Source organism: Camelina sativa, chromosome 6 (assembly GCF_000633955.1).
Source record: "Camelina sativa cultivar DH55 chromosome 6, Cs, whole genome shotgun sequence".
Taxonomy (NCBI): Eukaryota; Viridiplantae; Streptophyta; class Magnoliopsida; order Brassicales; family Brassicaceae; genus Camelina; species Camelina sativa.
The window spans coordinates 22173827-22196883 of NC_025690.1; the positions used below are offsets into that span (position 1 = coordinate 22173827).

A 23057-nucleotide genomic window follows, 5' to 3' on the forward strand; every position below is an offset into this window, starting at 1 on the left:
TATTGATATGATAAGATAAGAGAAGAGAGACAATGGATAATGTATAATACTAATACTGATAAGTTTGACCATCTTGGTCTTTAGATTTGACAAACACAAAGATGGATCCAAAAGAAAGAAGCTAACATGACGAATTTACAACAGAGGGATTAGGTTTTTTTAATATATGTATTTATTAAGTAGTTCAGACAACATAAACCATGCCGACTTCTAAAAGAGAAACGGGCGGGACCTTAAGCGCCACGTCAGGTCCTCTACAGTTCCTGCTCAAGAAATTATAACCGAAATTAACCGCCAGTCTCTTCATCACCGATGACCCTTGTTTCGCTTTCACATGTGAGTGTCCCAATATAAACGCTGTCCCGGCTTCTTGCGCCGCCAACAGATCCCTCAGCTCGCTTCTCAGCTCCGCATCTGCTTCTGCAGACGCTGACGATCCTTCATCCTCGTAACTGTCTTCTGGTAAAGCAAATCTCACCCTTCTTATGGTGGTGGTTGGCACTGCTTCTGCCATTTCTATTACGTCTTCCATGCTTTCCACTGTGGAGAATCCTATCGAGACGCTCTCTGGTTGGAGATTGTCTTCTATCTCGTAAGCCACGGTTCCGATCACTGCAAGTCTTGACTCGCTTGAGGATTCGTTGGACTGGACTGACCGGGCGGTGTCGTCATCTGGTTGTTGTGTTCTTTTGTGCCAGTCGTAACGGATGAAATCCGCAAGCTTGCTCACCAGCTCTGTTTCGAATGAGTCCACGTCTTGATGGACGTCTCGGTATCCGTACCGCACGATGCAGCGGTAAGAGCGGTGGTCAACTGGACCTACTCGGCCCACGAGGTATCTCTCAGCAGGTGGAACGAATGGGACTGGGACAGATTTCACACAGACAAAGACGAGGACACGGTGGAAAGCAGGTAGGTTGGTAACAAACCGGGAGAAATTGGCGGGGATTCCAGAGGTTAAATCCGTGAAGACTAAACCGATACCTGGAACTCGGGTGATTCCGAGGCTTGGACCTAATGCAAGAAGCCAGTCAAGCGAGACTTTGTTCTGGAGATCAAACTCGTATTTCTTGATGGTGGTGTAATGCCAAACGAACATGATGATCATAAAAAATAAGGATAAGAGTATTGGAAGCCAAGCGCCTTCGCGGAATTTGGTAAGTGAGGCTGAGAAGTAGAGAAGTTCTATTGATCCGAAAAAGAGAAGGAACGCGAGGGCTAGTATCGGAGGCTTATGCCAGCAAAGAACAATGACCAATGAGGTAAGACACGTCGTCACTAGCATAACCGCCATTACAGCCAAACCTGCAACCAACCACAACAAAGGAACACAAAATGTAATCTCAAAGTCAAAGAATCTAAAATTCTTGAGCTGATGAAAGAATCTCATACCTGATGCATTTCCCAGGTGCTTTACATCTCTAAATCCGATAGTAACAGCAATGCAGAGAATCATGAGCATCCAGTTTATCTCCGGTATGTAAATCTGACCATGAATCTTATCGGATGTGTGAATGACTTTGACTCGAGGGAAGCATCCAAGAGACTGGCTTTGGTTTATAATTGAGAAAGTCCCACTGATGATCGCTTGGCTTCCCACAACAGAAGCAAGAATCGCTACCGCAAGCACAGGCCAGTGCAAACATTCTATTCAAAACCAAGAATTGAAATAAACAAAAAGTTCAGATTATGTTTTCAATGGTCAACACCAAATATAATTTCAGATCTTCAAGTAAGGAAAACTACTGACTTGGCACAGAAACGTAAAAGCCAATTGCATGAGCAGAATGGTGATGCCGGGATAAGTAAGCAGCTTGCCCCATGTATGCTAATATAAGAGCCGGATAAACGAGGAAGGTAAATGCAATCTACAGCAAGTAAAACAAAGAATTGTTGAAATCCGTGGGGAAATAAAACAATAAGTAAAGCATCCAAGCCAATTAGAAGAAACATACCTGAATTGCTGCGTAATTGAAGTGACCAAGATCAGCAAACATGGCCTCAGCACCTAAAACAAATACTTAAAAGAGTTAGATTACTGACATCTATATGGCGACGTTAACAATGTAGATTCCTTATAACTCACCAGTTATGCACAGCAAGATTCCGCCTAGAGACATCCATCCACTTACTCTCGTCTTTCTCAAGAACATGAACATGTATGTAGGAGAAAGTGCTTTGTATATATGAGGATTCCACTGTATTATATTGTACAAGCCAATACCGCTTATGCAGAGCAACCAAGTCAGGACAATAGGCGCGAAAACAAACCCAACACGATGTGTCCCAAAATGCTGTAGCGAGAAAAGACAGACTAATATGAAGCAGGTTATAGGAATCACAGCATCTGCACGTTTTGATCAACAAAAGGAAGCCATCATTTAATCAGAACTCAAGCAGCGAAAACTAACATAAAACAAACCAGTCTTCTTTGTGTACTTACACTGGTGATGTTCTTTAGACATATTCAGCTCAAGACCTGACACTGCAGAGAAAACTACATACAACAAAAAGAAAAGATCAGAAAACTCTTTAAACCAGCACTTATAGAGACTAAGATATTATCTACACACAGAGAAGCAAACATACCGGAGATAGCTGGAGTGAGAAGTCCATCTCCAATAACCATACAAGTACCAAGAAGAACAAGAAGCAGCAAAGCAGTGTGTAACCACTTGTGCTTCTCCAGATATCTTTTAACACACGAATCATGGTTCTTCTCCGGTGGATGCTCAAGCTTATAAGTGGACAGTGCCTCATCAGAAACTTGTCGGTTTGGGAGGAGGCTAACTTTGACATGACGGCAGATCAATGAGTACAAAGCAAAAGTTCCACCTGAGAAAGTTGCAAACATAATAACTACATAAGCAAACAAAATTTCAGTTTTTCATCCCATTCTGGTCAGAGTAAGAGAGTATAATCTTTCCCACTTCATCACCTTCTCCGTTATCATCAGCGCGGAGGACAATGAAGACATACTTCAGCAAAGGAACCAAAGTAAGAGTCCAGAAAACAAAAGACATAACACCGTAGATCTCTTCATTGGTCTCAGAATGTTGAATGTCTTCAGCAAAAGTGCTCTTAAAGACATAAAGAGGAGAGATACTCAAGTCACCATAGACAACACCAAGACTCTGATAAGCAAGAAGCAAAACCGACCTCCATGATTCCTTCTGCAATAATTACATCAATTCCAATCTTCAAAAAAAGCTCCAAAATTGAACAAATCTAATAAACAAAAGAAAACAAAAAAAGGAACAAACCTTAGCAGAACGAGAACCACAACATTTCCCTAGATTGAGATCCATGGTTTTAACTCTAAACCTTCACAAACCACCTAACAAGCTACAAGAAGAAGAACCTGGAGAAAGAAAAAAAAGAAGATAGATTTATGAATCTAACTCAAGCTAAATAAAAAGAGAGAAATTGGGTAAAAATTTGGCAGAAGCAAATGAAAAGTCATGACGAAAACAGTGGAACCTCCAAAAGGGAACAATAAATACGACAACTAAAACATTGTTTCCCAAATTAAGAAGAGAGAAGAAGAAAACAAAAGTAGGCCACATTCACGCACATGGCATTCATTCACGCCATTATATAGAATATAAGATAAAAAAAAAACCCAGATCAAATAGAGAAGAACTCAAGAACCCTAGAAAGTAGAGAGTAACCCACCAACCAGGATAAGATTTTTTCAAAATAGAGAAGAAAAGGAATTGACTTGCAAAAGTGTTAAGCTTTTTTTTTAGCCATAAATGGAGATTTCTCAATTATTAGCTTTCTCTACCTTCTCTTAATTGTTGCCCATATTGTGTCACACACACACACACACAAGGGGAAGCCAACTGTGTTTTATTTATCTTACCCACTTAGAAGAGAATTTAATAAATGCGAAAACTTTCTGGGTGGGGGTGAGAGTGGGGGGTGACGTGAATCGAAAGAGATGATCTGCTTATCATTGAATTAAAGATGTTGGAGACAAAAGAAAGCTAGACGAAGAAGAAGATAAGAAGAACCCATGGGTCATAGCCTCCACATACACATGCTGCTTTGGCTATACTAAAAAAAAAAACACAACCTTTATTTTATTTGATTTCTCCTTCCTTCTTTACCAATTTCTTCGCGTTTTCTCGGGAGCAAACGTGGCGAGAATTTTTTTTACAGGTGAAGAGACAGAAACACGTGAGTGCTCCGACCCGACAGTTACATACTTACATCTTTAAAAGAAAAAGAACAAAAAAAAAAACAAAAAAGCTTTTTTCTTAATTCTTTTACTTAGACTATTCTCATCAGTAAAAAAATCCACAGAATTTCTTAAAAACAAAATAAATTAATATTTTAATTGTTTGATTATATTTAAGTTTTTTAAAGAAAGTTGAACCAATGAAGATAGTCTAATAATGCAAGAAACGTTTCAAATGTTTTTTGATGAAAAAACATTTCTCTCCTCACTCATCACTTTTTATTACTTTTTGATTTTTTTATTGTAAAAGTTTCTAATAAGAAACCAATCAGGATAGTCTTACCAACTGATGGAGCTTTGTGTAGCATAATAATACCTCAGCCTCAAAATCTGGTCATCGCCACCAGCAAATTAACGAAACTGTTTTTGGTCTCTATTCTCTTCAGTTTTTGGTTTTAATATAACAGCAACAAGAAACATAAACGGCTTTTTAAAAAAGTTGTAATTAACGCGTATTGGTGGTAATTGGTAACAAAACAAAAAATAAATATTTGTTCTGTAATTATTTAAAATAATTAAATTACCTTTTCTATTTTTTAATAATTAATTACCTTTAGATTTCTTTAAGTGATGGTATATAGATTCCCCATGTATTCTTTTCTCCCTAATTAAAAAAGACAAACTACTATACATGGCATATAATAAATGCAAAAAATATCTGGATTTTAAAAATATATATATATATATATATTTACGTTTGAAAATGAAAGATTTGTATTTAATACATTTTATATCATAATTACTTACACAAATATAAAAAGAAAAATTTGAAGTGATTGATTGGTGCTCTTTTTTCTATTCCCTTCTTTTATGCTTCTTTATCTTTCACTCTTTCTTTTAGGTGTCGTGGAACTTCATTTTCAATCTTTTTATACATTGGTATTATTTTGCTTGTCCACTTTAACATTATTGTCGTCGAACAATATTATAGAACCAGGCCGGAATCAAATTCCTAAAAAATCGATTCAGCTTGCTCTTCACAATATAATCTTTATAAATTATAGTATAATTCAAAGCATCGATTAGACTGGTCGGTGGATTCAATGCATGTATAAAAGGGACATGTTATCAAATCACATAATGTATTAATAGTTTAATACAATAATACTATATATATATATATATATATGCATGCGCTACATGACGACAAAGACAAATCACACTTACATTTGATATTTCAAAGTAAACACAGAAGATGTATTTTATATGATTTTAAGATTCTATACGTGATTTGAGGAATGCGTGTCTTTTTCAGTTTGGTTTATGTATCAGTCAAATGTGAACGATATATTTGTTTTCTGCTCTTGATATGAGTCTCTTTGGTCAACAAGATTTTGCTTTGAACAGTGTTTTAGGTGTCTATTTCAGTGAATAATAAGTTCGGCATGTTTTACGCCAGTTATTTTTTTGATTGCCAAAAAAGAAAACTGATTTCAGGATATGCTTGATTCTTAAAATAGAACTATCATTTATAGTGGGGACAAATAAATTTTGATCAAGTTTTAATGTTTGAAGATTAAGAAGTTCAAAACAAATTGAGCTTACACAAATTCCATCGTCGGACCACTTATTAGGCCTTCTTAACCTATAACCAATTGATGCATGTTATATATATTAGTGGTGGTGAGTACAGTTTTTTTTAAGATAATTGTGTTTCTTGGTTGAAGATGGGATTGTGTGTTAACTCAATCACTTACGTATGCTAAATTGCTAATTCCGAATCTAGAAAGATAAATAAGGGCGTAAATTAGAACTTTCTTGAAGTTTTTTTTTTTGCTAAACTTTCTTGAAGTTTTAGCCAATAAAAAAATGCATATACAGTATATGGTATGTACTATGTTCATATCTATACCACACTAACATGTCCCATGTGCACGATAATATATTTTTAGGCTTTGTTAACGGCCATTAAGGCAAACTTTGTATAGTTTTTCGTTGTTATTATAATTTAAATTTACAACTTGCATTGGTGAATGGTCGAAGACTGTATAACCGACAAAATGTTCCTTTTGTTACCAAACTGGCGGAATGTTTTTGTGTTTTCTTTATCATGTAATTTTTATTTCTTAATGTTTTTGGAAACATGAAACTATATAAACAAAACATACAAGATTCTCAGGTATTAGTTAAATATCCCACTAAAAAAATATCTTATATTTTGATTATGGACCTTTTTTTATATTATTGTGGTTAGATATATTACTTCTTTTTTTTCTTGTTTATAAAAGAAAATTACTCTTCAGTTCTTAATAACATGTAACATTTTACAACGGACAAATGCATATATCTGCATACATATGAAGCTATCTTTTCCCATCAACACGAGGAAATGAGACAATTTTATAGTAAAAAAGGGAACGATTATTTTTCAGAACAAAAAAAAAAGACAGAATGAAATAAAATCTAAATATTAAAAATGAGGAAAAAGCAACGAAAATAATATATATAGTTAGAGACCACCGCTCTTAGGAAAAAAAGGTATATAAACAACATGTGATGTATGCATATAACACAGAATGTGTATTTATTGGGTGTGTAAAAATATACCCATGACATGTATCAGTGGCCAATACCGGGGCTTGGGACATCACCTTGCCTTCTATAGATATCATCATAATCAGGCACTGGTGGTGATGGTGATGATGATCCTTCATCATAGTAGTCACTTGAATCATCAACTTCCAAGTTTGTAACCATCAACTTCCTGATCTTTACTTCCGAGAAGTCTCTACCGTGAAATGCCTCCGGCTCCGATCTAGTAGTAGCTCTCATACTCACACTCAATCCAAGAATCGAAGGGATTCCGTAGATAAGTAAGAACGAGAGTAATAAAGATGGAAACTTAATCTTCCTTGCTTCCATTATACTATCTTCAAAAAAAACAATCGATTTAAAAGGTGAAAATAAGAGAATTTTTTCTTTCCTTCTTCGTCTCTTTAGGTTCAAGAAGAAATTGTAGTGTTGTTCTTTATAATAGAGATCATACATATATATATATATATATATAAACAACTATATAAGAAAAGAAGCATTGCATTATTAAATTTGGAGGGCCAACTTTGTTGAAATTGGCAAACAATGGTCATGATGGATTTTATAACATGGCAACTTCTTACTTTTTTCTTTTCTTTGATTTCTTTATGTTATCATTTTTTTTTTATCGTAATGATCCATCATTGCATGCTTTGTTCTGTGACAAGTCGTATAGTAGGAAAAAATCAATTAAATTTTAAAAATGTGGTGATTAAAATCAAAATCTAAGTAATAAACTTTTCAAAAGATGCATTGACCACAAAGTTTATTGTTGGGGAAAACATTAGAGACGTTGGATTCTTTCTCATTTATCTCCCAAGTCATCCTTTGTTTCCTTTGACAAAAGAGGAGGACTAAAGACACAATCAATCAGACGTTGTAACACTTAAAAAAAAAAAGTTACAATAGAGGTTCACGCAATTGATTTTGGGTTTGTACCCCTAGTGAGATGGAATACTATAACTCCAAACCAAGTAGTGAGATAAGTTCGATTTAAAACTATATTATCGTTTGTTGTCAAAGAGTAACGTACAAACATCGGAGTCACGTGCTATCATTGGTCAGTGCCAACTGAAGAGGTAGGTTGAACAGCGGAAAACTCTTTTATTAAATTGTCCCCTTTCTAAAAAATAAAAGCATGGAGGTTCGAACCTCGTAAGTGTATTATAAATAACTATACTTTGTATATAATTAGAAGTGTTTATAATCATTAACGACACAACATTCTAGCACGTAAGAAGTGAATAATTGCGTTTGCTTATCTTGTAATGATCATGTCTCGTTTAGAAATGCATTATACAAAGTTAATAAACATGTTACTGATTGTCGAAACTAGACACGTATGTATCATTGGGATCCGATCCTAATATAACTAGAGAAAGGCAAGTGAAGAACCATTAGCAATTGTGTAAGCCATTACCAACTTAAATAGTATCAACAAATAAGATTAATCTATGTGTCACCGACTCACTTATCTATAATAATTTCCTAACTTGGTGTATATATATGCCACTAACCCAAATTGTCGTCATAATTTTACAAATTTAAATTTGATCTTGCTAAGATCTCTTTAATCAACCTAATTATTGCACATAACATAACTATAAAACTTATCGGTAGATCTTGCCAGAGAATCGCTCTATATAATACAGGAGAGATCTTATGAAGATGATAATAATTAATTATAGGATATACTATATGTGATAGAGGTGACGTAATGCTTTGGAACTATATCGTCATATTCATACATAGGATATCTCGATATGGATATGACTTAAGTGTCATAAAAAGATCTCAGGTTGGGCCCTCAACTCCACTAACAAGTAACAACAACAACAACGACTTCTCTATCAGTATGTATCAGTCATCAAACTAAAGTTGCTTGCGAGACGGCGTCATGGCAATGTAATAAATCTCATGTTTTTTTTTTAGGATTTTCGGTTTACGTTAATTGACCAAAAGTACAACAATAATGATTATCAAGAATATGCAAAGAGCTAATATCAGATTCACTGTCTTTCTGTTCAACGAATTAAGAGAGACCTCTCATTGAATTATGGGTCAACAGAATTACATTCCTAATGAGTCCTAAAATGAAACATATCCATCTGCTTCGACCTCCATTTACCACCATTAAAAAAAAAAACTAAAAAAAAAAACTCTTTGTCATTGTTGCTGTTGGTAGGTATGCGAAGTTATGATGAAAAAGGTTTTAGCCTAAGAGACCAATCAAGGATTCTGTTTGAACAGTTGAGTCCGGGAAGCTGAGTTCACTGTGCTCGGTTTGCTACTGAAACTACCATTGTAAGATTGTTGAGTCCGGGAAGCTGAGTTCACTGTGCTCGGTTTGATACTGAGCCCACCATTGTAAGATTGTTGAGTCAGGGATGCTGAGTTCACTGTGCTCGGTTTGCTACTGAAACTACCATTGTAATATTGTTGATTCTGGGAAGCTGAGTTCACTGTGCTCGGTTTGATACTGAGCCCACCATTGTAAGATTGTTGAGTCTGAGCTGCTGAGTTCACTGTGCTCGGTTTGATACTGAGCTCACCATTGTAAGATTGTTGAGTCTGAGCTGCTGAGTTCACTGTGCTCGGTTTGATACTGAACCTACCATTGTAAGATTGTTGAGTCTGGGAAGCTGAGTTCACTGTGCTCGGTTTGATACTGAGCCCACCATTGTAAGATTGTTGAGTCTGAGCTGCTGAGTTCACTGTGCTCGGTTTGATACTGAGCTCACCATTGTAAGATTGTTGAGTCTGAGCTGCTGAGTTCACTGTGCTCGGTTTGATACTGAACCTACCATTGTAAGATTGTTGAGTCTGGGAAGCTGAGTTCACTGTGCTCGGTTTGATACTGAGCCCACCATTGTAAGATTGTTGAGTCTGAGCTGCTGAGTTCACTGTGCTCGGTTTGATACTGAACCTTCCATTGTAAGATTGTTGAGTTTGAACTGCTGAGTTCACTGTGCTCGGTTTGATACTGAACCTACCATTGTAAGATTGTTGAGTCTGAGCTGCTGAGTTCACTGTGCTCGGTTTGATACTGAACCTACCATTGTAAGATTGTAGAGTCTGAGATGCTGAGTTCATTGTGCTTGGTTTGTTACTGAACTTCTCAGTGTAAGATTGTAGAGTCTGAGATGCCGAGTTCACTGTGCTTGGTTTGTTACTGAACTTATCAGTGTAAGATTGTAGAGTCTGAGATGCTGAGTTCACTGTGCTTGGTTTGCTACTGAACCTATCAGTGTAAAACTGTTGACTCTGATACGCTGAGTTCACTGTGTTTGGTCTGCTACTGAACCTACCAGTGTAAGATTGTTGACTCTGAGATGCTGAGTTCACTGTGCTTGGTGTGCTACTGAAACTATCAGTGTAAGATTGCTGAGTCTGATATGCTGAGTTCACTGTGCTTGGTGTAATACTGAACCTATCAGTGTAAGATTGTTGACTCTGCAAAACAAAACAAAAAACAACCATTCAATTCAGAAACAAATTCTTTTCTAAAATAGGAATACAAGTTAAAGAGTAAACGGTGAATGTACCATTTCAGGAATGTAAGTGCCCGTTCCTCTTGATTTCTGCATGTTCTGCATCGACGTTGAACCATCCGGATTCGTCCAATATAGAATATTCTTTTGATCGTTCACAGACCAACTGGCGACGTCCCAAGAACTCGTTTCTTCACCCTGAGGGATCCAGCTATACTGAATCTCACCGTGAAACCACTTACCGTATACAAGACTCCTGAAGTATCCTTCAAAATCTCCTCTAAGATCAGATAATTCTGTTCTTCCAGTGCCAAAAGCGATGAGAGGTTCTACTACGTCTTGTCTCTGTCCCTTACCGTTCCTATCCAATGTATTGCGAAAGAACTTCTCCAGTTTCCAACCCATGGTTTCTCCAGGTACTGAAAGTATATCTCTTAGCCTTTGAACTCCCAGAGTAAAAGCATGTCTTAGACGTGGGACATTTCCTAAACAAGATTGGACAAAAGATAGAAAACTATTACTTGAGAGACCAATCATGAGCTTCGTTTTGGTCTTGTGACATTAGAAATCTCTGGTCAATGGGGTACCTTGTGACACACTACGTCCAAGGTTGTTACTGTGTTTCAGAGGATCCAGTATGTTGAAATGTTTTACAGGAAATATCTGCCTGTTGGCTTCGACAACTTTAGGTTGAACCGAAAATGACTCCACGCATTCTCTGAAGAACTTCTCATTTAGGACTACTTCATGATCTCCGGTTCCTGAAGGAAACAACAAATGATTTTATTTTTATTTTCAAATCTTTAGGGAAAGAGAAGAGAATCTGTCTATTATCTCAGCGTCATTACCCGTAATATCTGGAAGAGATGATATCGGGACCGGACCAGTGACCGTGATGCAGTAATTTTCCCAATCAAATGATGCATAGTAATCCAAGAACTTGAACAGTACCTGTAGATGATAGATTTAGCTTGTTAATATTGGAAGCAATTTCTCAAATAAGCTCAGATTTTTTAAAAATGCTTACTGCTAAAGGGCCAGACAATGATGAATAAGAACTGTTGATGATGTACAAGACGAGTACTGCCAATGCATATGTTGAGATCAAACCAGTGTTGGCACCAAGAAGACGGCTTTCATAATAGCACCAGGCCTTAATCAAAATGATGCTACGTTTGAACAGATGGTCTCTTCCAAAATTTTGGTCAACCTAACAAAGCAACAAAAATCAAAGATAAAGATAAGATGATGGAAGAAGTAATATAAGCCGAAGCTATTAGGTATTTATTTACCTGCTCCAGAAAACATAAAGCGCATAGTCCCGCCATTTGATTAAAGGAGATATCCACAGCAATGTTCTTGATATTGAATTTGATGACCTTGACCTTCCATTTTAAATGTCAATTGAGCGGAATACAGCATTAGCATGAAAATAAGTTTTTTTCTTGAAACACATAATTCAAAACAAAGAAGGAACAAAACAAAAACCTGTGCTTGGATATACTGAACACCAGTTACTTGGAAATCGGATGCTCCCCCTTCAGCTCTAAGCATACTACACAATGCTTCAGCCAAGTCCTCCTCCGTATCTTGAGGAGTTAGGACTGTCAGATCAATATCTCCATCTGGGAGATAGGTTTTTAGTGGCACCGAACCAAATAAAAAGACCTGGTAAATACAATTCCGCATCAAAGCTACATTTTGATTAAGTTAAAAGAGGAACAGACAGATAAACCATATGCAAGAAAACTAATAGTCCTGACTCTGAATCTAACCATACAGCAAGAAAACTTAAGCACTTTAACGAAATAAAACGGGTCAATCTTCTTATGCAACACCGCAACTAGACATCATCTGGTACAACATTCATAAGAAGTGGGACTGATATAAACCTCATCAAACAAAATATCCACTAGAGCAGCAAAGTTCTTACCTCAATTCCAAGACGATCCTTGATAAGATTCTGGATATAAACAATGATTTCATTCCTACTTCTGTCTGAAAGATAGATTGGTTGGATGACACATAGTATCTCCTGAACCCTTTCCTCAGCAATCATCCACAATTCTCCATCTATAGGCACTGTTGATAGCGAAAGGGAGGAGGATGGTGAGGATGATGATGACGAAGATGAAGACGAAGAAGAGACTGGAAACCTCTCTTGAATAGCAGCCATTTGAACAAAAAACTTCAGATTGATAATTACCCCCCAAACGAGCTTACTTGTATGAGAGTGTGACAGATCAAAACATCTACAAAAGAACAAACCATAGGAAAAAAATGAGAAAAATCATGGCTTTATTATAACATTGAAATGAAAACACTCCTCAAAGGACAACAACTCCAAGCAAAGGAATGAAGACAAAGTAGAAGTTGACTGGTCACACACAAATTGAATCACCAGAGATCAGAGGAAGAACAAAATCTTAGATTGGATTTCTCAACTCCACCAATAAATGCTTCAAGAAAAATCTAGAGAGTAAATTACATTCTAGCTAAAGCATGACAAGAAAATCAAAACAGAGCAAGTCAATGGTAAACGGAATAGTAAATGCCATGTTAGGTAATCCCTACTGTCTTAGCTTCCTGAAAGCCAAACACACCCAACCAAAGAATAAAAATCGAAACTTTAAAAATACCCAAAAGGAATTTGACATAAAAGATTCTGATCCTCTCGCTTTAACCCAGCTTCCACGGCAATGATTGCACCAAAACCAAAACTAAAGCTTTCGAAATCTCAATTTCATCTTCTTCTTCATTCTTTTTTCTTCTCTAAAACTCAAATAGAACAAACAAAAAAAAACAACCTTGTCAACCTCGTAAAAATATATATATATATATTTAGAGTTGTAAGTATCGGAAAAGTACCTATGCTTTTAGTCCAACTGTCAAAGGAGGTTCCTTTTGAACAAATCCGTGATAAACCCACCCAAAGTGGCTTTAACTCATCCTCTGCAACATAAAAAAACCCAAAAATCTCACAAACTCAGATGATGAAACCAAAACTGAACAAAAAAGATCAACACTTGTTGTCAATTCTAGGGTTATATGATTGTAAAGCACTAAGCATTTCGATTCCAAACCCAAAAGTTAAATTNAAAAAAAAAAAAAAAAAAAAAAAAGGTGTCGCCTTTTAATTCACCAAACGCAGCAACTCATTAAAACTCACAAGTAATCAAAGAATTAAAGCCAAATTGAAACAGTGAAGCGAATAAAATCTGAATTGAAACCAATGGTGATTAGCTAAACAGTGTAATTAGATCAATAGTAAAAGAGCTAAAGAAGAGACTCACTGAGAAAGACCGGCGAAGAAAAAGAGAGCTCACAGCTCAGCGTATATAAACAAGAGAAGGAGAATGAAAATGAAACGATCACCAGGAAAAATATTGAAAAGTCAATGAAATTTATGGAAGGTTCGTAGACATTTTATAGTCATACAAAATTTAATGATAATGACCCCAAAAAAAAAACTAATAAAGTTGCAATTTTTATTTGTAAAACCTTGACTACACAAAATTACAGCCAGGGAAAGAAAAAAAGTTAACTGCGTTTTTTTCTCCGTCGTCGTCGTCTTCCTCTAAAGTTCTAAGAATGAAGACAAAAGAAAGAAGCAAAAACCAAAGGCAAAAAGAGCTAAAAAGGCTCATAGAAAGGAAACGACAAAATTGTCGATATCTACGGAGTGTAAAGGGATACTCTTAAAAGTATTGTATATTGAGAGATTTTATGTTTGGATTATACGTATTCTTAGCCTAAAGTATAGTATTATTACTTTTCCTTTTCTTCCAAGTCAAATGTATTTGTTTTGTTTTTAAATGCTATGAGATCCAACATTTTTTTGGTTTAGACATCAGTATTTGATTTCTAAAAGTTAAGAAATTTTAAAACTTACAAATTTGTAGATTTACAAGCGAAAAGAAACGTTAAAAAACCGTTAGTTTACTTTATATACACGCTAGTTTTATCGGAAAAAAAAAAAGAATGATAATCACTACTAGTTAGTTAAGAATTTATAAAATAACGCTAAAAAATGTCAACGTTGAGTAACGTCCAATGTTAAAATTAAAGAAAAAGAAAGTTTGCGATACTTATGTTTTAGTTAGTTAAAAACCGTTAATTTAGTTTATATACACGCTTCCTTTATCAGAAAAATAATCATTGAACTTTCAATTTTATATATTGCATTGATTCTACACTCGCAAAGAGTAACGTTAAGTAAGAAAAACGTCGAGCTAAAGTTAAAATTTTTTTTTTTTTGTAATTTTTATATTTTCTCCAAAAATCCCCAAACTAAAAAATTTTTTTTTTGTGACAAATATGATTATTTCTACTCGAACTTGAGTTCAATCCTATAAGTACATTCGATCCGTTTATAGAAAAAGATTAAATTATATTTAGTTTACACACAGTAATTTTATCGAATAATTTCTCAACCTTTTCATAAAATAACTAACTAACTTTAAAATTGGTTAACGAGTTTTCTAAGTTTGCTTTGAATTCACAAAATATGTTCTTATTACAAAGTTAATTTTTAATTTTAAATAAAAATGTCCAATGCTAAAGATAAAAGCAAAAGTTATAACTTTGTAAGCCCAGATTTTCTAATGTTAATAGTATGTTAGTTGCTTGTGAGTAACTCTCAAAGTTTTGGTAACTAAAACTAAATTACTACAGATATGTTTTAAACTTTATATAGATTTCCAAATAACGTTTATATATTTTTCCTATTAACAAAAAAGGCTAGATAGAATACCATAAATAATGATATTGATACGATAATTTACCTTTTTGAATTAGGATTACCTAATATTTCCAGAATACATGCAGCTAATGTCCTAGAAACATATATTATACAATGTGATTTATCCAAAAAATATGTGAAGTTTTATTCAGATTTTCTCAAGTCGGAAATATAAGGCTGTCAGGTGTCAACAACAACAACAAAAAAGTCGTAAATATAAGAATTTAGTGGGTTAGGTCCAGGCCGCATCCGATATCATAGGCCCATAGCTATCCTATAAGGATACAAGCAGGCTTGGCCTCAAAACGAAGGGTATTTGATTTAACCCCGACCTTTTTTTAGTGAAATCTCAAATCTGTACTGTACTGAAGAACAAGCTTTCCACAAACGTCACAAGAAGATTTAGTTAGCTGTATAAATCAAAACACATTCTCAATAATCAAATTCGGCATCCACTAGATTTTTAGGATAATGAAATGCAAACAAAGCATTGAGCATCAAGTTAAACTAGAAAAGCAGATTGCAAAACTCGGGATATAGAGGTGCCAAAAACGAAGTTGAATCAACTACTGAAATAGTTTGACAGGATTCACGATCGACATAGTGATATAACTTGAACCAGAGAGAAACATCCTCAAAAACGCAACAACTAGAACATATAAGAAAACAAGAGAGAGCACTGCCNAGGTTTAATCTGGTGAGAAGGAAAATGAAACTGATCTCTAATCTCAGTTTCCTCTCCCACCCACCCATAGGCCATAACTCAAAACACTTCCAACAAACTATGGAATCTTTTCCCAAATATTGTAAAATTAACCTCATAACTTAAATCATATTGCAAATCTATATAATTTTTTATATAATAATAACAAAGTCAAGAAAATTACTAAAAAAAAGCACTTGGAGATTCACATGGCAATACAATCTGAAGCCAACATAAAAGATAAACAAACGTTTTTGAAAATTGAAAGCTGATTGCAGACTTCAGACACGGGGTGCAGCTGCAGCTCCAGGACCAGCAGGACGAGGGGGCTGTCCTGGCTGTCCAGGCTTGGGAGCATCATCCTGATGATCATAAATGTGAAATAACCATTCAGTCAGTATAAGAGCAAGTCATTCAAACAGAAATAGATAGAACAGAATAGTCTCACTGAAAGCAGATTTGTTAAGAACTAGTGAAGGTAGTAGTAGCATGCTTAATCCACCTCAAAAGACAACTTTCAGAAAATAATTTTGAAACAACTACAGTATTATAGTTCAAATGGTGACAAGAATCTTAAGATAATCTTAACGCACATAAACAAAATTTGGTAATGCAAGATTCAAAACTACACGTTGTACAATACAAGTCTTTAGTAACCAGATTTACTTCAAACAATCTTCGTACTCAGAGACAAGTTGCACATTTCTGATCCTAACACAAATGCAGTAAGCTTTTAACCAAAGAATGAGAAATGAAGCTTAAAACTATCAAGGATCATTGAGTTGAAGAAAGAGAGAGAGAGAGAGAGAGAGAGGATTACCTTGCGTCTGACAAAACGGGGTGGAGGAGTTCGGACCCTACGGTTGGTGCGGGAACGAACTCTAACGACATGAGAGTGGATAGCACAAGAGACACAGTACTGAGTCTTTGCATATAGCTTAGGTAAGGTGTATCCTACAATACATATTCAATCAAGAGTTACAAATCTCAGCAAAATGCAGTCCAAAAAAATCAAAACTTTATAGGGAAATGTAATGAAAAGGATTAGGATACCATCGTAGACACTGGCTTCCTGAACATCTCTAATAGCAGCCTGCTCCACAATGTTCCTCACAATGAACCTCTTAATGGCCTTGTCCTAATCCAATGTTATATTCACCAACAAGATCAAATCAAAATCTCCACATAGGAATGCTTCTTTTACTAATGGAGATGGATAAGCAAAGGTAGTGTAAGAGAGTACCTTGGGGCAACATTTGCCACAGTTGGAGCATCTGATTGGGTTAACGTGACCTCTGTTGTGCTTGTTCCTTCCACCGTTCCTACGCTTGAAAGTCTGCAACACAACACAACAATAAAAACCATCAATACTGAATCTGTCTTGATTGTAAATCTAAAAAGCGAAAACAAAGAGAGAGATCGAAGAAGACGATGAGTAGTACCATCTTCGGCTGTTTCCTCTGTTCTCCTGTGTGTGTCTGCCTCCTAGGGTTTACTCATCGATCTCCTCGACTAATTTCAGATTTGATCTCTTTATTGTTACTTTTTGGGCCTCAAAATATAGTGGGCTTTGAACATATACTGGGCTTACGCTTTATTTTCTCTTGCTTTAAAGTAAACCACTCACACTTACAGTTAAGTAAAACTCTCGAGTCTCGAGTGTAACTCTAATTTTGGTCCTACTCCAAAGCTCATTGTCATGTATCTTCTTCTTCTTCTTCTTCTTCTTTGTTTTTCTTTTGTTTTCTTTTTCTTGTTTTTTTATGATATTTCAACGCATAAAAAAGAGTTACAATGATATGAATGATCATATAGTTTCTGAAAATAGAGAGAGTAAATCATATAAAGTAGAATCTAGAAAAAAAAAAAAAAAATTGAAAGCTCGAAAAATAAGCCTCTGGCGACTATAGGAACGACCACCTCAGCCACCACGACCAAGTTTACCGTATTAGAGCACACATTAAAAATCCAATTAGTTTCAATAAAAAAGCCCATTAGCCCATGTGTTTAGGGTTTTCATCAAGATAGATTTCATATATTAACTTATCTAGTGTTAAAAAGAAAGATATCTTTAAGAGTTGCCTCTTCTGGTAACTCTCTTCTTAATCTTTTATAAAAGATCAATCACAGAATCATTTGGATCTTGGTGACAACCTCAAGTCTCTTTCTCTTAGTTTTCTCGCACAATAAAGCTCCTTCATGAGCTATATCAGTTTTAGCTCACCTATCTATCGTAATAGAGATTGAATATTTGTTGTTTTGAGATTCCCAACATACTACCCCCTCCTATAGTAGTCCATTGCATTTCTTGGGCTCTTTGAGTAGGCTTGATTGTCCTTATTCCCCGGGTCCTTTGAGAGGATTCATCATCCATCTCGTAACCATATACTCCCATGTCGAAGGCACCAAATTGATTGCTTACTAAGACACTATATCCCTCACAGTCTCATTTACCAATGAAACCGAATTTGGGGGAGTGTCGGGACGGTTACCATGGCTGGAGAAGAGGACACTAAAGCTTCAATGACGATTGGAGAAAGTGATGGTAGTAGCTTGTGTAACATCACTTTGGAAGACTATATATAGGAGTAGTTTAATTTCTACATTCTTAGAGACAATTTGCAGAGCATGAGGAGAGCCAGATGATAGGGTAGTGTTGGCGTTTACTAATGCAGTAGTAGGATGAAAATCGTTGGTGTTTACTAAGTAGTGTTGGCGTTTACTAAGAGCATGAGGAGAGCCAGATGATGGGTTAGTGTTGGAGTTTACTAAGAGCATGGGTAGTTTTTCTTTTTGTTGCTTTTAATTTCCAACACAATCACAGTTACTTTTTTCCAACAAAATAAAACGTACTCGTAACAAAATAGAAGAAGATATATCGATAGATATAATCTAGCACTAGCAGAAACAAATCTGAATTAATGGATCGAGAGAGCAATATTAGAGAAGACTTGAATTTTGTTAACACTAAATATGAATATATTATTCGATACAATATGGAAATATGCAGGATCATCTCATGCCAAGAGAAGTTTCGAGAGACTTGGAATCGACGAGCTATATATCTCCTTGTCCGCTTCAGTGATCGATCTTCCTGTAATGAAAGGATGGTTCAAGAGCTCAGCTGCGGTGGACCTGCGTGGATGAATGTCAAAGCACCGCCACACGAAATCTCTAGCCTCCGGAGAGATATCTCGACCACGCAACTTCCACTCGTAAAATTCATCAAATATCTCTTGGATAGCTATTGCCCCAAACATCTCATAAACCACACACCCTAGAGCATATACATCAAGGTTTGGATGGATGATTAGTCCGTTTGGCTCAAAAGACTCTGGTGGCAGATACTGAGCCGTACCAATGGACATGTAATCATAATCGAAATCAGGTTCCTTGGATGAACCGAAATCAGCAAGCTTGAGATCCCACGGCTCTCCGGGAGTTGTCGAAGGGAAGAGGAGAATATTGGATGGCTTGAGGTCGAAGTGAACGTAACCATGGGAGTGAAGAGCCACGAGCCCTTCTAGGATCATACGAGCCGCACGTCGGACCAAAGACTCAGGTATCGGCTCTGGTCTCCTGCGGGAACCGTAGATCATCTTATGGAGATTACCTTGGGAGGCGTACTCCATATAGATCGCGTAGCATTCGGAGGGTTTGGTTTGCAAGTGAAGAGTGTTTGAGGCATAGACGATGCGAGGATGATCGCGGAAACGATGCATGATCTTGAGCTCCTTCTCGAGAATGTTTTTGAGATGAATAGGCGATGACTTCTTTGCACAAAGTTGGGAGTTGGAGACACAACCGAAGCTACCTCGGCCAAGAATAGTGATGGTTGTTGCCAACGAAGACTCGTCCACGATCCAATCATCACCTCTGCAAATTTGCTCCATCATCAAAGTTATAAAGCTTTTACGTATTCTATACTCTTTAATTAGGGTTTAATTTTGTCTCTGTTTCTGATAGTTTGATAGATCATCACTATTTATCAATATCGATCTATTTATACAAGTTTCAGGATGTCGGTGTGGTTGGTTCGTTTTTCAATTGGAACTAGGAAGTTTTCCTTTTTCCAGTTACGAACTTAAGTTAAACTATATTAAAACTAATATTTAATATTATCCCATGCTTAAATAGATATGGAAATAATCAAATAAATAATATCGATAGATGAACATTAGAGAATTAACTTATATATTATCTTTTGGTTTTTCAATTGGATCACCAAATAGACAAATACAGATAAATATTTCCTTTTTTTTTTCTTTCTATATAATCTCTAGTTTTTTTTCTTCCTTATCATATCTAATAGAAAAACATTTAATATATTTGATTTTCCTTTTCCTTCTCAAATTTTGAAATCACTCTTAGAGACTCGCTGCCCTCATCGATTGGTTTGGTCACCAATTATGTATTTTTCTCCTTTGCTGTATTTTCTTTCCTACAAAATCTAGCTATGTTACTACAAAATTCATGCAAAAATCTTAAGGTGTAATACATAAAATTTTTAGGTGTAAACTTCTTATTTATTAAAAAATCTAATCATAATTAACAATCTCTCATAACATTACACAAATAGCAAATGCTTTGTTTGTGTGAAGGTTTAGGGATTAAATTAGATTTATTTTAGGCCGCTGATGGAATCTTACTATCTTAAGCTTTTTGTAGCACCTTCTTTGCTTTGTTTACCCACAAGCTGAATAGATCGTCCGCGAACAAAACAAAATGCACCTTAATAAGCAAAACAAAACGAGATCCAAAAAAAAGTGTCAGTAAAAAAAAAGTGTCAGTCACTTCGCGGATTGAATCCATGGAAGTGTAACAATCTAGACAAGAAAAACTATCTTTACCTCTTTCAAGTCATCAGAGAACTGTTTGATTGTTGATATACCAATCTCAGCAGCTTCATCAAAAGGATATCTAATGAAAAACAAAACATTGAGAGATAAGGTTTCTTTCTTTTCACTTTGCAAAAGCTTTCCAAGATTGTCAATCACTAATGGTACATAATTAGCTGGATCAGTATTGTCGCATATCTAAATTACTTAAGTCTCTGGTTGTGACAACTTTACCCGTAAATCCCACAAGATATGGCAGGAAACGCAATGTATTTGATGTTGTTTTCCTTTGCCACTCTCAGACTATTTCTGTAGCAAACAGAAAGATGAAACTGTTTGTTCAGAGGAAAATATGTCTTATGTATGGTTCAGTAGAGTAAACAAACAAGTGAAAACTATGATTCTCCTTACTTGTAAGCATTTGTGAGGGATTCTTTAGGGTTGACATCTGAGTCATAGATCGGTCCAACGGTGTGAATCACACGAGATGCAGGCAAGTTAAAACCCCTGTTCCAATATCAGTCAGCAATCCTAATTTCAAAAAAAAAAACACAGGTCACATGAGAAGACTAAGAGAGTAACTCACGGAGTAATCCTTGCTTCTCCTGTTGGACAACGGGCTCCAGGAAGAACTTCAGGAACCTCATAGCATGCTGCTCTGAGTTGTGGTCCAGCAGCTCTATGTATTGCTGTCACAAACATAATCAAGATTTTGCATTCAGAATTCAGTTTATACCTAACACAGGTCACCAAAACAGCAATGGATCCTAAAACTTACCTCCATCAGCACCACCACCACCTAACATACGTTGATTTGCTGGATTGACCTGAAGAAACAAACTGCTAAAGTTTAAAAAACGTAATGATGCATCAAATTGGAGAGACCTAATTGTGATCCAAGAACCTATCAACTAGTTTCTCTACCAATTTAATCGAATTCTAGGAATCTATCTATTTGCCTACAAACCAATCCCTAGAAATTTGGAATTTGATAGTGAAAAGAGAGACTTTACAATAGCATCGGAGGAGCCATCGACGGACCACTTGGTGATATCGCCTTTAAGGATCTTGAGAAGGCTAGAATCAGACAAATTGAAAACTGCTCCTTCGTCTCCAGAAGCCATGGATGAGGATGATGATGATGATGATGATACAGTTGTCAAGCGAGAAGTCCTCGTGGGAGAAGAGACCGTTAACGAAGAAGCAGCAGTGGGGAACGGATTGACGGCGAAGGAGGTGGTGGTGGAGATCAGAGAAGCTCTTGATGAGGTTAGGATCGAGCTCGTCGAGTGTAGTAGTAGTAATCTAGGGAGACTCAAGCTTCCCACTCCACAGGTCAACCATAGTCGTCTCATTTGAGAGTCCGTCGCCTACTGCTCTCTCGCTCACGGGGTTTTGGCCCATTACTAATAGTGATTCTAATGGGCCTATTCATAGCCCATATAAGATGAGAAAACACTCTAATGAAAAGACTTTATAAATTTCAACACATTTTTTATTTTATCTCTCAAAAGCTTTGTGTTCCCTTGTTGTGCTATGTGACGAATACAAAAGTTTACTACGACATGAGACAATGGACTATTTTTGCTGTGGCCTGTGGGTGCATAAACAGCTAAGCCATTTTGAAACAACAGTTGAGATTACTGAAGAATCGAGTTTTGGTTGTATTCTGCGAAGGGGAGAAGTTGGGGCCTTGTGGTGGAGGTAACAAGTCATTTGCCTTGTTCAGCCACACCGTGTATGTCTCTTCGTTAAACATAACAAAATGTACCTGATAAAATATTTTACATTTGTCAGTAACACGGCGTTAAAACACTTACTAAACTGAGATAGGGACTTTATTAGCATTTTTTTTTTGAAGCATATGATTAGTTGAAGTGATAAATGTCGTAGTGGGAAGGCAAGTAAGTTTACCACTTTAAAATCTTGACCAAATTGCTTAACAGTGGAGATGGCTATAGAAGCAGCTTCATCCAAAGGATACCTAACAATCAGATGAAGACACAAAAACCATTTGAATTTGTTTTATCTCTTTAGATGGTTCACAGACTGGGAGAAATCTTTTGAAAACATATATACCAAGAACGCAAAGATCAAGTATCTGAGTCTTCCTAAAATTTTAACTGAAAATACCACAAGTTATTGCAGTAAATGCAATGTACTGAATGTTATTGTCTTTGGCTACTCTCAGACTGTTCCTGTTACCAAAACAAGTATAGAAATAAATACAAAGTAAGCATAAGTGAAGTAAATGTGTTCAGGATATTTTAAAACTTTACTACTCTACACTTATTCTTGCTTACTTGTAAGCACTTTCTAGGAGTTTCTTAGGATTCTTCTCGGCATTATAAATGGGTCCAACCGTGTGAATCACATGAGATGCTTGCAAGTTGAAACCCCTACTCTCAAATCCAATAAGCAGAAAGCAATCAACAAACTCCAACTTGGGAGAAAGATGTTAGAACATTTTGCACATACTGTGAAGAAGACAAAAAAAAAAAAAAAAAAA

The 23057-nt window shown here is 36.0% G+C and overlaps 6 protein-coding genes across 14 annotated transcripts; all 6 read right to left on the minus strand.

Annotated features, from left to right (window-relative positions):
• On the minus strand, positions 38-4177 carry LOC104792922 (potassium transporter 2). Of its 5 annotated transcripts, none has more exons than XM_010519184.1 (10): positions 3788-4072; positions 3264-3361; positions 2939-3173; positions 2590-2835; positions 2444-2497; positions 2087-2347; positions 1956-2008; positions 1751-1868; positions 1393-1647; positions 38-1305 (listed from the first exon to the last, which is right to left on the minus strand). In XM_010519184.1, exons 2-10 carry the CDS (start codon positions 3306-3308, stop codon positions 185-187), a joined length of 2388 nt encoding a protein of 795 aa, XP_010517486.1. In that variant the 5' UTR covers positions 3309-3361; positions 3788-4072; the 3' UTR covers positions 38-184. The 5 variants fall into 5 exon arrangements, with proteins under 5 accessions (XP_010517486.1, XP_010517487.1, XP_010517489.1 ...); XM_010519185.2 differs by lacking the exon at positions 3788-4072 and adding an exon at positions 4079-4177 and having other exon boundaries at positions 185-1305; XM_010519187.2 differs by having other exon boundaries at positions 185-1305; positions 3866-4072.
• LOC104792923 lies at positions 6469-7221 on the minus strand. Its single transcript, XM_010519190.2, has one exon. It carries the CDS (start codon positions 7103-7105, stop codon positions 6803-6805), a length of 303 nt encoding a protein of 100 aa, XP_010517492.1. The 5' UTR covers positions 7106-7221; the 3' UTR covers positions 6469-6802.
• LOC104792924 lies at positions 8760-13707 on the minus strand. Of its 5 annotated transcripts, none has more exons than XM_019247019.1 (12): positions 13560-13707; positions 13135-13218; positions 12906-13038; positions 12200-12518; positions 11755-11934; positions 11559-11651; positions 11294-11476; positions 11115-11217; positions 10854-11027; positions 10321-10751; positions 9769-10228; positions 8760-9642 (listed from the first exon to the last, which is right to left on the minus strand). In XM_019247019.1, exons 4-12 carry the CDS (start codon positions 12440-12442, stop codon positions 9005-9007), a joined length of 2505 nt encoding a protein of 834 aa, XP_019102564.1. In that variant the 5' UTR covers positions 12443-12518; positions 12906-13038; positions 13135-13218; positions 13560-13707; the 3' UTR covers positions 8760-9004. The 5 variants fall into 5 exon arrangements, with proteins under 5 accessions (XP_019102564.1, XP_010517495.1, XP_019102565.1 ...); XM_010519193.2 differs by having other exon boundaries at positions 8760-10228; positions 12200-12348; positions 12473-12518; positions 13560-13704; XM_019247020.1 differs by having other exon boundaries at positions 8760-9264; positions 13560-13700.
• LOC104792925 (40S ribosomal protein S26-1-like) lies at positions 15510-17237 on the minus strand. The gene is made up of 6 exons (XM_010519195.2): positions 17153-17237; positions 16954-17046; positions 16764-16848; positions 16531-16664; positions 15984-16072; positions 15510-15691 (listed from the first exon to the last, which is right to left on the minus strand). Exons 1-5 carry the CDS (start codon positions 17153-17155, stop codon positions 15992-15994), a joined length of 396 nt encoding a protein of 131 aa, XP_010517497.1. The 5' UTR covers positions 17156-17237; the 3' UTR covers positions 15510-15691; positions 15984-15991.
• Positions 18684-19603, minus strand: LOC104792926 (mitogen-activated protein kinase kinase kinase 2-like). The gene has a single exon (XM_010519197.2). It carries the CDS (start codon positions 19601-19603, stop codon positions 18728-18730), a length of 876 nt encoding a protein of 291 aa, XP_010517499.2. The 3' UTR covers positions 18684-18727.
• LOC104792927 (macro domain-containing protein VPA0103-like) lies at positions 20195-21941 on the minus strand. The gene is made up of 7 exons (XM_010519198.2): positions 21562-21941; positions 21327-21375; positions 21135-21237; positions 20960-21055; positions 20783-20857; positions 20561-20630; positions 20195-20441 (listed from the first exon to the last, which is right to left on the minus strand). Exons 1-7 carry the CDS (start codon positions 21901-21903, stop codon positions 20364-20366), a joined length of 813 nt encoding a protein of 270 aa, XP_010517500.1. The 5' UTR covers positions 21904-21941; the 3' UTR covers positions 20195-20363.